Source organism: Orbicella franksi, chromosome 8 (genome assembly GCF_964199315.1).
Source record: "Orbicella franksi chromosome 8, jaOrbFran1.1, whole genome shotgun sequence".
NCBI classification, from domain to species: domain Eukaryota; kingdom Metazoa; phylum Cnidaria; class Anthozoa; order Scleractinia; family Merulinidae; genus Orbicella; species Orbicella franksi.
The window spans coordinates 13891333-13905036 of record NC_138152.1 but is presented as its reverse complement, the minus strand read 5'-3'; the positions used below and the strand labels follow the sequence as shown (position 1 = coordinate 13905036).

General features: G+C 39.3%; 2 protein-coding genes across 2 annotated transcripts in view; both read right to left on the bottom strand.

Annotated features, from left to right (window-relative positions):
- Positions 1-13704, bottom strand: part of LOC145494796 (uncharacterized) — a 101824-nt gene that overhangs the window by 62869 nt on the left and 25251 nt on the right. The gene's annotated exons all lie outside the window — the stretch shown is intronic.
- Positions 2634-7451, bottom strand: LOC145494764 (uncharacterized). The gene is made up of 2 exons (XM_081474332.1): positions 4596-7451; positions 2634-2707 (listed from the first exon to the last, which is right to left on the bottom strand). The coding sequence occupies exons 1-2, from the start codon at positions 5875-5877 to the stop codon at positions 2694-2696; spliced, it is 1296 nt and encodes a 431-aa protein (XP_081330458.1). The 5' UTR covers positions 5878-7451; the 3' UTR covers positions 2634-2693.

Here is a 13704-nt window from a genome sequence, read left to right as displayed (position 1 = left end):
CAAATTATGATTGATAATACATTGTAGATGTCATCCTTTCTTCTCTAAACGGTGATTGGTGTAATCATGACACCTAAGATGCAACACTTACTAGTCATTTTACGACTCTGTAATCCTGAATAACACGAATCATGCCACCATAGGTTGGTTGCCATAAATCCCAGGGTAGTCAATCAATTGAAACTAATATTGTAGGGAAATGAAAGCCTGTAATGCAGCTAAAACACAAACAGGGTGGTATAGTCCAGACTGTGTCTACTTTATGGGCTGAAAAACCTGTAACAGACTTTTTCATTTGATGTTTCTGACTTATCATAAAAAGGTGCCCAGGGACAAACATTGTTATTAGAAAATAACATCTGTATAAATATGGATTGTCAAAAATGTAGCGAAGGTCAAAGGGTCAAAAACAGGCTGAATTTTAGTAATTTTAGTAATTTTGATATGGTGTCTGTACCCCCTTGTAGTGTCTATACCTCCTGTGCCTTCAAGTACAATTTAAGACACAAACAGGCTTTTTTCATCTCAAAAAAAGGTTTAAAATATCTTACTATGACATTTCCATCAAGATCCTGTAATTTCAGTTACTGGATACCTTACTGGTATCTAATAACTAGAGATACTCATCAGCCTCCATTTTTTGGCCTGGTTACCAAGCTCTGAGCTTGGTAACCAGGAATCAGCAGGAAAAAGACATCAAATTGGCGAAAAAAAAGAGAATATTACGGTTTGCTCCTTTATTTTCTACCTTTTTAGTGTCCATATGCCAGAAATTGATTGGGCATATATCTGAAACCAGACGCATATGCCCTGAGATACTTAATTGAAATAATGAAGAGATGTTGTACTTGCAAGCCAAGCATGAAAAACAAAGATAATGTAAGGTTGATTTTATGACCCAAGTGACTCCTACTTTGCCACCCTGATTGTCTTTTAGCTGAACAGCATCAATGCAAAAAAATAATTGGAGGACATACATGTAGACAATGAGGCACTACTTTATCTCTGCTTTATCTGTTTTAACAACCTGGGCTTCAAAACTGTCCTCAAAACCTCTTTATTTTCCTTAAAGTTTGTTTCTCACGCAATTTAACTTTTCAGATTTTAGGCTTGACTGCATCACAGCCTTTGTTAGTACTTAACTGTTAAGACATCAATTTTAATTTAAGATTATTGAAAATATATCTGTCTGGATTCACAAAAACATAGCCACAGAATTGGACTTGTCACTAGTAATCTTGATACAATTCTGTCCTAGAGCCAGCTTTCCACAAGGCTTATTGAAGCTCAAATAACAGCAAATAACTCTCCTATATACCTTTTGAGGCCAGGAAGACTAAATTCACTGTCTTTTCGTTGAATCATGAAGTGTACAATTTAATTAACATGAAATTGGAGTCTAAATCAACACGAACGTACAGATATCAAAACCGCTGCGGAGAGCTAATCTATCACTTTCTAAAGGTCTGCATCGTCCTAAATGGACTGAACAAGAGCTTCCTACATCAAGAATCGATTGAACTTCAAACAAACTAGGCCACAGTTAGCAGTAAGCGAACACTCAACATGTTGCTGTTACTACTTATCGCCCGGAAGCCACACAAATAAATTTCTTCCGCGCTAGCGAATCACAGACAGTTCTGATAGTTAGCTAAGCCAAGAACCCCTAAAATTGATAAAACAAGGAAATTCTACTCATGATCAGCGCTTGACCTCCTGTTCTCTCTGCTCGTGGCCATGTTTTGCTCGCAAATAGCAATGTCCCGGATGTACTTCAATTTTGTCGAGCGTGGAATGGCACATCCAGATTTCAACAGATTTTTAGCTACATCAAAGTTCAGAGCAAATAACGCCAACAGCAGCTAGAAATGTCTACTCCATTGCACGTCTAAGCCCTAAATTGACGTGGCTAAAGATTTTTGCTGTCTAAAGCAAGTACAACATTATAGCCACAGGGAAATGGCCTACTGTTACGGGACTAAATGTGACCCATACAGTTTACACATCTCCCCAGGCCAGCCTCACGTACAATAATGGACGACGCTTACTAGCAAATCGTTAGACTTGGGCCTTCACTGGACTTAATGATGTCCTCGGGCAGACTTCCTTTAGCCAGCAAATACAGAACGCTGATGGGATGGCTACTTCTCACAGTCACCACGTGAACTGAAATTCAGACAAGTGTAGTCTGGGCTAAACTTAACACCGATTGAAAAGGGGAGGGGTAGGGTGGGGTAGCGATGAATAGTGAAAAAAATAGATAAATAAATGAAACATGCAGCAAGAACTCCTCTACATTTTATACTAGGTAAGACTTACAAGTGGCTGCCATAAGGAAAGCAAAAAGATAAATAAATAAATAATAATAATAATAAATAAAAACTGCTTGATTTCATTAACACTGTTTTCATAAATCCAGACATATATTAGAACGTATTAAGACTGGATGACCCAAAAAGGCCGAAAATGACTGTGTCTAATTTCTGTCGATCTTTCTAAAGCATCTAGAGTCAAACTGGGGAATTCCCTGATCAGTTTCGGACATTCTGTGCCAATACATGTCTGGATTTATGAAAACCATGCTAAAGACTTTGCACCAAAATAGCGAGCATGTTTTTGGAAAATCAGTCAGCTATGTATTAATTGATTGACCACCCTGGGTATTAATTCATCCAGTTGCCCTCTCACAAAGTCTAGTCTGGTTGGGCTGAAACAAAGATAAAAGACATTAGTAGGGAAAAAGTCACATAAGGCTTATTAAATACATTGTAAAATTACTGTTAACAAACTAAAAAATTACTTTAGTAAGGTAATTTTAGTGATAATGGAGGAGGGCAATGTCTTAATACACCATGCTACTACTTTAGCATAAGATAAAAGACCAAATTTGCACATTTGAAATCCCAGGGCAGTGCCATTTCTCAACTGTAAGTAAGCAATGTCTCTTAATATGTCTTCTTAATCTTGAAACTCTGTCCATGTATGTTAAGACTGTTCCAGGTGTTTGGTACATTTGTGAGTGGCGCTATCAACAGTGAGAGGAAAAAAATAGGAGGGCAAATGAGCTGCTCTTCCTTTTTTTTTCTCTTGCCATTCTATGCACTGCTCCCTAACAAATCCCAGTACCTAGAAAACTAGAGGCTGAAATGGATGTTGCTTGCATTCCCTAATCTTTGTTTACTTGGTGGTCTGGGCTGCAATCCTGGAACTTTTTAATTCACTTGGGGTTGTTTCATTATTAACCGTATCTATAACAAAATTCTCCATTGTAAGTGGTTCTCTGCAGGCCTATTTGTCACATAATCAGTGCACAATCAGGTGGGTGTCCAATTACATGTACAGGTATCTAATTTGAACTTTTTGTAATTGGATACCCACATGGTTTGCATGCCAATTACGCATGCTTTAATGGCTTCCTTCGCAATGTTTCCTACCATTTTGAAAAATTATGAAAACCGCTACAGACGTGTTCCCTCAAAAGAGGTTTTCAAAAGACGTTTTTAATACCGAAATTTGTTACAGACATGATTAATTAGTAATTGGACCTTGTGTCTTACAATTCAGAGTGAAATTGTGCTTGCAATTTCAAATCAGCCTCACGCTTCATGCTAGTCTGATTTTGAAATTACTCACATGATTTCTCCTGAATTGTACTCCACTGGGTCCAATTACTGTTACTTATTTCCATGTTTCAGTTATACTTTGGGACTGTAAACTTTGATATTTATTTGCTATAAGGAGCTACTGCATGAATTGTTTAATATTTAACGCATTGACTCCCAGAGCTTTTTGCCAAAAATGCATTTTTGGACATTTTGGAGATTTTCAGGCTGGATATGGGCCAAAGTAGCTCCAATCTACTCAAAAATGCATTTGCAACATGACCTGCATGCCTTTCTTTCCACTGGCATCAGGTTTTACAACATTTTTGCTCAGGCATGGGCAGAAATCCAAATTTTTTTGACTTTTGGGGTTTTTTTTACTTTTTTTTCCACCTTTCCTTTTTCTCTTTTTCAATTTTTTTTTTTATTATTATTTGCTGCAGTGATTGACCTTCTACTGGGCTTGCTTCCATTTCAAAAAATTCTGCGAAAGCATCATGGAGACAGGCAATTTTTTCCATGAAGTAGCAACGTGTAGTTGCAGAAAACTTTGCTCCAAATTTTTCACAAAAATTTCTGAGCATTTTTGTGCATATTTCAGGCTCCACTGAGCCGATCACTCTGATCTGGGTATCACTGGAAAGACCTTTTCCTCCTGCAGAAGTTGAGTATAGATGATGCCAATTTTGGTCAAAGGTGATAACGTCAGAAGTGGAATAAAGGCCAAGGCTCGTCACAGCCGGCTATGGGCGGCATGGGAGTCAATAGCTAGGTTAAATAAGACACAAGTGTTTTCATTACTTACAAAAAATGAATACAAAATTATGGTACAAAGACAGGTTATAACACATTTGAATGGTTTTACAAAGCCCTTTGATTACCTGTCTTGAATGCAAAAGATATATATTGACATAATCCAAATAATTGATTGAAATTTGTACATGTAACTATTGATTTAGAAAAGATAGATTAAAGCACCAGAGAAGTTCATACCAGAGACTATGGTCAACATCTTTTGAACCAAAGCTCTACACTGTTCCTCCCAGCTGTACTTCTTATCATAATGTGAACGCAGTGATGCAGCCTCCTGAAGCCTTATCTTCCTGTCTGTTTTTCGCACCCTCTTGATTGCTTTGGCCCAGACATTGGCATCTTCAGAATCCACTACAGATGATGTTCCAAATTTGAGCTCTTTCAGGGCTTCACCAAATCCTGAATCCTCATGTACCAGGACAGGCAGACCAGAAGATAATGCTGCGAGACCCATCATTCCAAATCCCTGTTCACTTGAGGGCATAATGGCCAGGTCTACCTCACAGAACAAGCTTTTCAACTCTTCTTCACTTTTGGGAAGGCTTCGAATGGTTAACTGACTTTTTGAAACACCACACTGACAAAATTTTTTGACAAATTGCTCATGTTTACCTTTTTGTGCACCAACATACAAAAGGTGATAAGATTTGTCCTTCAACTCTACCACTGCTTCCGCAGTAGTGTTAAGACCCTCTCGTTCAAAATTGTCAGGGTCTCCACCACCAATGATTAAGATACGAAATTTTGTTCGTTCAGCAGCAGCATGTTTAACATCAGAAAATTCACTGAGTATACCAGGAGTGAATTTGAAAACATCTTTCTTGTGGTAATGGAGGGAAGCAGAAAGACTCTCAGACATCTTAGGACCAGGAGCAACAGCAAAATCAGCCTTTTGACTGAGTCCAACATTTTTGTAACCCTTTTCATGATGTGCAATCTTTTTTTCTACAATTCTTCTCTCTTCTAATAGAACTGCATGCTCCTCCAAAGGGTCAGAAGTAATATAAATGTTTTTGCAATGATGAAATTCCTTAAAGACTTGTGCAATTTTGCCCAATTTTTCACCTGCACCAACTACAATGTCAGTAGTGAGGCTTTCTGGTGGGAAGTACAACCAATCAGAAGGGTCATCAAAACCTGGTTGTTCCTTTGCTTCAACAATGGTAACTCCCTCGTAGGCAGCATACATCTTCTCAGATTTACTGCATGAATTTTCTGGGACCAGGAATGTGACTTTAACCTCAGGACATTTTGCCAATTGAATAGCCAACTCTTGACAAAAGAGTAGGGAATCACGACAAAATGTCATTGGCGGTGGTTCAAACAACCGCGACCTAGTTCCCAGGATAGTAACTTTCAATGGATTGTCTGAGGAATAACCTCCAATGTTGAATTGCTTTTCCACTTGTTCAGCACAATTTGTAATCTTATCATTGAACTTTCCCTGCAAAAAGAAGAACATAATGTCTCAGAAGCTGCACCTCAACCCCAGTATCTGCACTACTGTCATGTTGTCAATTGTTTAGCTTATTACATGTATTAATAAATAAGTGGAGTTTAGATTGTTGGGTCCCAATCACTGTGCAGTATATTGTGATTGCTGTGCAAAACAAATTAAATATATCATTTATATTATTTTTCTGGGACTATTAAATAAATTACAAACATATTACAGGTAGGTTTTGGTCTCTTTGTTAATCTCTTCATTCTATTGAAAAAGAAGATTCTGGAAACTAATTATTTGACTATTAAACATCACAGAACATACAAATTTCTGTGGAAAGGTTTTGACATGACATCAGATACATGTAATTGCACAATAAGTCATAAGTCATTACTGTAATGTATTGTCAATTATTTTCTTTTTGTGTTGAGGAGCCTTGATTTCAGCCAACACGTATCTTACTAAATTTATAACCACATACTGGTATCTTATGATTTTTTTAAAATTAGTAATCATATAATGTAAAGAATCCAGGGACAAAGTTAACCTAGGACATTGCATCCCATGCTTGATTTTCTTGGATTTTACTTCCGTGCACCTGCTTGCATGTATAGACAGTATGCACCCATCACACAGTAATTAGGACATGGTAAGGAATAAAGGGGGATTGAAAATAGTCTTTCTAGCCATTTCAGTGTAGAGTTCGTTTCAGCCTACAGTAGATTATACTGGGCTTGTACAAGCTGCTAAGATTGCAATCTCAGCTGCAAACAGAAACCTAGGGAATTTGGGAATTTTTGGAAAATAGGTGACTCTAGGGAATTTGACTTGAGCAACAGATTCGGTCACACCTACTGTACATCTACATACTGCAGGTCAACCAGTGCACAAAATAGGAAACTTTATTTTTTAAAGCAAGATCTCTTGAAACACAGAATGGTGCAAAAACAGATTGCAGGGATCAGTCAGAGACAGTGAGTACTGCACACTGAGCATGCTAGAGGATGTTCGTCAAAGCTGGGTGTCTGTGTTTGGATCATGAAGTTTGAAAGGTCTGCCCCAGACTGGTTAGCCCTGTTGAGGTAACCTGCAAGCTAAGGTCAGATTCTAATACTTTTTGCAGAAGAAGGAGAGAAGAAAATTGAAAGGAGAGTTAGGGGTAGTGCATGATCACACTAGGTTAAGTAAGGGGTTCCACTGTCTTTAATTTTTTTGTTGGAGGAGCGATTTGATTATTTTTTGTTGGCAGTGGGAAATTCTAAAATGGCCTTCACACGACAAACTAAAGTTGGCAAACTTGTGTTGTCAAACTCAAGTTGGTGTGTGTGAACGGCACAAAAATGCTCGGCAAACATGTTTGCAAATTGTTGGCGACAAATAGAACTTGCCTCTATTCTTGCAAACTTTTTCACCAACTTTTTCATGTTGGTAAACTCGTATCTGACATGTGAACGATTGGCAAACATGTGTTGGTAACTGTCAACCAATCAAACCACGCGCTCTATTCACATGAATCATTTGCATGACACTTTACAATATGGCAGACGCAAGTCAAGATAAACGCAAGGTCACTTTTAAATTTATCGAAAAGGTTCATACAGAGGAACCTTGATTTAACGAACCTCTATTTAACGAAGTCCTCGATATAACGAACGATATTCTAGGTCCCGGCCAAAGTTACAGTAAAATGTATGGAATAGAACCTCGATATAACGAAATCTTCGATATAACAAACATAATCCGGAAGCCCAAACGTAAAATCTACCTTGATATAACAAATTACAGTGTCAACACGCGACAAAAGATAAATGCTGAACAGATCAACAGTCAACAAATGCTTGTAATCCTTATGGTAAAGAGACAGCAACCTTTCAGTCAACGGCTTATTATATGTCATAGACATTGGCACTATAGTATTTCGACATCAATTAACTTCTGCTCTACTTTCTTTGAATTCCGGAAATGTTGCGTAGTGCAACATAACAACACTAAAGCCCGTTTCCTTGTTTGCATAGCCAATCTTCTGTATAACCTCTATCTTGTAATAATTTTCGCTACTCTGAAAGTGTCGTTCTTTTGTAAACAAAACCTGCACGTCTGCTCAAAAGTGAAAATAACTGATACTGAAAGCCACCATGCTTCATGAATTGCATCTCAAAACGTGGCACTTCTGGGGGACGAAACTTGCCCTGAATTACGTGACAGAAGCCACCTGTGTTAGAGATCAATTATTAAGTATGACCTCGATATAACGAACATTTTGGTCGTTTCCCCTCAAATTCATTATATCGAGGTTTTCGATATAACGAACCCTCGATTTAACGAACAAATTTGGCCGGTCCCCAGCGACTTCGTTAAATCGAGGTTCCACTGTAATTGTCCAGCTGTGTGGGACATTTCATCTGTAGTCTACAAAGATACTAAAACCAAACAAAGGAAAATGGAGGAGCTAGCAGACAAACTGAGTTTCGTCCAAACCTTTCTCGCTTTCTGTTTTTTCTCTATTCTTCTTTTGTTCCATTGTTCTACGTGAGTGCCTCTGCACCAAGTCGGCCATGTTGCAAACTACCGTGTGTTGTGATTTGATGCGAGTTCGACGTGTGAAGGAACGAGCTTGCCAACTTTTTGACGTTTGCCAGCACGGGTATGCCAACTTAAGTTTGCCGTGTGAAGGCGGCTTAAAAGGAGTGCGAAGGCCTCAATGATCTCACAGGCAGCCCAAGCTCTCTCTCTGAACCACACGAGCAATACAATATGGCATCAAATTATAAGGGTTTATAAAAATGGCTTACCTTATTCCATACGAGTGTTGTTTGCTCCTGGTGTGGTTATTTTACCGATTGAACTTGATTTAAGAGACTTTTTTTAATTCCGGTTTTCCCTTCATAGAGAGAGGACAAGGCGAAACACCTTAGTCGGGATAGCCTGCTGTACAAAGTCAAAACTCCCAGGCTAAAATGTACCCACGGCCACAAATCCACCGCAGAATTCAAGGGCAAAGGTTGATCTTTCATTTCAATTCTCTAGCTACACAATCGCAGCCCTGCGAGCAATGCCAGGCGGCTCTTTGTGTCCCCAATGAAACGATAAAACAATGGAAGAGCTCCGTGTTTGTTTGATCCGCGACACAACGACCGTTGAAATCAGCTTGGTAACCTCGTCATGTTGGCAAACCAAGACTCGCGGGGGTACTAGACCACAATTTGTCAACCAAACTCCTTGTAACACCCGGGCTCCTCTCAGGTCGAATTTACAATGCAAAATAACAATCGAACAGACCGCTTTCGCAAAATGGCTTCAAAACCAAAGAAACATAAGATCAACGGCAAAAGCTCTGTAGAAACTGAGGATTTTTAAAATACAGTAAAATACAGTAACCACACCAGGAGCAAACAACACACGTATGGAATAAGGTAAGCTATTTTTATTGAGAATTTTTACTTTTAACTACCTCTGTGGATATCTTGTAGAAAATCCCATATAAATCCTTATAATTTGATGCCATATTGTATTGCTTGTGTGGTTCAGAGAGAGAGCTTGGGCTGCCTGTGATGATCTAAACAAATAAATGTATTGCTCCTTTTCTTATTGAGACCCCGTGACCCTTTGTTTTCCGAAACAAGCCACCAGGGCTAATTTTAATTTAGCCACCCTGGAAAACGTAACAAGAAACAATGTTCTCGCAACAATGTTTCCCAGGTTAGTCAGGCCTCGACATAAGCATACTTGTAAGCTAATTGCACGAATCAGAAAGGTAGCCTAAAATCGTTAAGAATACAGTGTGGGGCCCAGTTCTCGACCAGGCCCAGTTCTCGGCCACTTTTTGTTCAGCGTTTATTTTTCGTGCCACAAATGAATCTGAATAAAAAGCAATTGTTTCCAAAGCTAGCTTGATTCCTCGTCTTCCGTTCTGCCGAGTTTTGTTTCGTCCTGCCGAGTTTTTCCGTGAGCACGTCGAGGTGACGCGAAGGTAGGTGAATTTGGTTTCCCCGAAAACGTGTTTGTTTACGGCTACTTGAATTACATGGTTTAATTCAAGTTTATATTTTGTCCGTCTAGAAAGCCCAAATAAGCCAATTCTTGGCATAAAGGATGTAGAGTGATAAAGCTATCTGTTAAATATAAACTTTTCCTGGCCGGTTTAATTCTTTGACCTAAATTCACTCCTCAATATTTCCTTAGTACTTTTGCGTATTTGCCTATTCTTGGCCATCCTGCTCGCTTTCAACACTAAAAACACTCATAGTTTTGTGTGGAGTATTCGTGTCAAGTCAGTTGTAAAAATAAAGCTGTAATGGGGTGGCATGCTGAAAACTATGAGCTCTAACTTAAACCCGTTTGAAATACCCAACTCTTTTTTAGCGTCGCTTGACTGCACTTAAGAGAAAAACTAGGTGTGCAAAAAACTTCCTTTTCTAACATGAAGCAAAGCTCTTTAAGGATAATTTGTGATCGAAATATCAAAACACGAGCCTTATAAGTGATTTAACAACAAAATATGGTAATAAAGCGTTGTTTACTCTGAGGAATCGCGTGCACTCTTTTGTGGCCGAGAACTGGGCCCACGAACGAAGCCTCCATTTTCGTTATTACTCAGGAGAAAACAGCGTTGAGCAGTCGATAGCTCTACATGTGTAAACTGAATGCTGAAGCTAGTTATGCGTGAAATTTTAAGTCCTTACGGCTATTCCAAGGCAAGAAATACAAGTTTACGTTTTTTGTGGCCGAGAACTGGGCCCCATACTGTATAGATAGCAGTTTATAATAAAACGATCGTAAAAACACTCCCAAGAATAAGCTTAAGAAGGCTTCAATGATTATTCCAATACATCGTTCTATTTAGATCACGTCCGGCTCCATGCACATCACGAAATAAAAAAGGCAAAGAACAATGAATAATCTGTTACCTTGCAATTGAGCTCAGCAGCCATATCCCTCATTGAAGTATGACGTAGTCGATGGCTCCTGACAAGTAACTCAAGACCTTGTGTAACGTCCTTAAGAGCAAGCGACTCCTTCTCGTCCATGTCACCAAACTTTACCCAGCTGATCTATCTCTACATCTCGTTCCAGGCGATTCGTTGATTAAAGCAATGCCGATCAACGTGATCACAAACTGCTGGGCAAGCTTTTCTCCTCGCTGGTGCATACACTGGTGTATAAAGCGAACTTGCTTCGTGGTCACATGTCATATGAGTGTTTCAACCTCGTTCCCAGGATCCTTTCTCCACCTGGAGGTTGGAAAAATTTTGATAAATAACTAAACGAGAAGTAACAAATGACGAAGTTGGTGCTTCTCGAGCTATGCATACCCAGATTGGTCTCTTTTAGGAGTTCAGCGCGAATTTTCCAACGCACATATCCGTACTTTTTACATTCTGCGCATTTGTCAAATTGGAACCAGAGCGACGATCATTCAGTCAACCCAAGAGAAAATGGTGGGGGGGGGGGGGGGGGGGAGGGGTCAGCCCATATTGAAAACGTGTGGAATCTGTGATCAAAATTGGGCTCTACCAGCAACATTAAATTTCCGTGAATAGGCCGCTGACGGTGATGGACAAAACACTGACCCCCAGTCCATGGACTACCCCAATGGACTACGCAGATGAACTACCCTAAAATGTACTACCCCTAAAATTTAAAGTTCTAAGCTGCTATACCTTGCTTATTTTTGTTCTGGAACCACTGAACACAAAATAGACAAGTAGATTCCGGCCCTAATGTTCAGTACTACTATGACGTAGTTACGGGTGTTGTTTGCAATGTTCCAGGCTGACCAGGCTCGGGATAGCCTCACTTAAGAGTAATTTTTCACTGGCTGAGTGTAACGAAATAAGTGAAAAAATGGCGGTCAGCTTGATATGCTACCAATGGTGTGTGAGAAAACTCGTTATTCTGGTGTCTACGAGCAAACTTATGTCTTTTCATTGCTCTGCAACATAAAAAGCTCAAGATCCAGTTCTAGTAATGCAGCCCCCACCCTACTTTAGAGTTGAAAATTATTCTAAGGACCAAAATTCTCTCCCACCCCCCCCCCCCCACCTTCCACTCCCCTTGTGAATGCCCCTTGGACCTGCCACTGCAAAATATGGCTATTCCATTTAATTTTTGCTGCCAGAAACCTTTGTTTTTCTCAAATGCTGAACAGAATTACATGTAATGGGCATTTATAGATGGCTAAGGAACTGAATGTACATTTCCTTGACATTTATGTCAAAAATGGTCTTAATCATTACAAAGTGGATTGTTCCTGGAAGGTTAACTATTCAGCCATTATTCTTGTCATCTGCTATATCTTGTCATCTTTTACCTTGTGCATGTGCTCTAGCTGACTGAATCACATGGAGCAAGATTCACAATCACTGTGTGACATTTACATTTAAATCGTGATATTCCTACACCAAATATTTGGCTGTGTTCCTCACTCACACCTCAATACTGTCATGCCTTCTCAGGTTATTATGTTTACAGAATTTAAAGTATGACCCTGATACTGATTGGTACAGCTGATTGATAATCAAATGACTAAACTTGATTTGAGTTTATGCTTTTTGGACCATTTTGTGTTCATCAGTTTTTTCTTAAGTACAATTATTGTTCAAAATGGTGGCTAGAGGCTCTGCGGGATGAACATAAGCAGAAGTTACGTGTAATTTAAGTATACTAGCAGCTTAGAACATTAAATAGTACTCATTTATATAGAACAGTATTTTCTGGGGTAGTCCATTTTAGGGTGGTCCATTGAGGCAGTCCATGGACTGGGGGACAGTGTTTTGTCCATTACCGGCCGCTGACATACCAGAAGTCCTGAGGAGTAAAGAACTGTACTGTGAAAGAACAGAAGAGAAAAGAATCAATATCCACATAAAAAGGCGCAAGAGCATCAATGTAGCTCTTTGTAAGCTCTCTTGTTAAGAATTTATTCATTGGATTATTATTTTTTTGTATTTTATTAATCTTAATTAATTTAAAGTTACTTGCAATTGTATTTATAAACACACGCTACAGGCCTTGTTGGCCATCTATCATCTCATGCTCAAGGCGCGCTCGTGGAATAATTATTAAATATAAATTGTGCTCGGCAACTTCAACAACTTTTTGTTTTGTGCGCAACTTTGAACAAGTGTTGGGCAACTTTTGTAAAGCTTTTGAACTCGAAATAAATTTCCACATTTTTCAGAGGATATTCAGTACAATCTCAGCTGATGAGGTGAAAGACGTTTCGCTTTATTTTTGATTCGGTAGCCCTTGTACCCACGAACAGGACAGAGGCCACACGCCCACAAACCTTGGGTCATTTCCAACGGTTGCTCACTAAGATACACGTATCACTGTGATATAAACTTCCTTTTAAAGTTCGGGTTAAGAAAGTAATATCCTGTCAAATATAGCAGATTGTGGCGCATGTTGAATTGTTGATATACAACGTTTTGAAGTTTTTGAGTAGCTTTAGCCATTCTTGGGCAGGTTTTGAGCACCTTTTGACCCCGGTCAGTTTAGCAACGTTTCCAACACTTTAAAGCACAATCTATATATGTCTACTGAGGTAGAACGGGTACGTGGCTTATATGAGCGGAACAATGGTTGTGCACGTGCGTTATAATTCTTGGTACATTTCTTTGCCGAACTCTGCAAAAGAGTAACATGAAATGACCGCATTTATTCTGCGTTGTCTAGAGAACGTGAACGACGACGGCTAATTTTTAAACTCGTGGATACGCGAAGCGTAGAAACGTGTTTGTTGCGGGGACTCCGATATGCAAATGTGTCACTCACTCACTCACTCACTCACTCTCTCAGGTGTAGACACTGTTCGTAATTAGTCGGGCCGAACGAGAGCGCCCG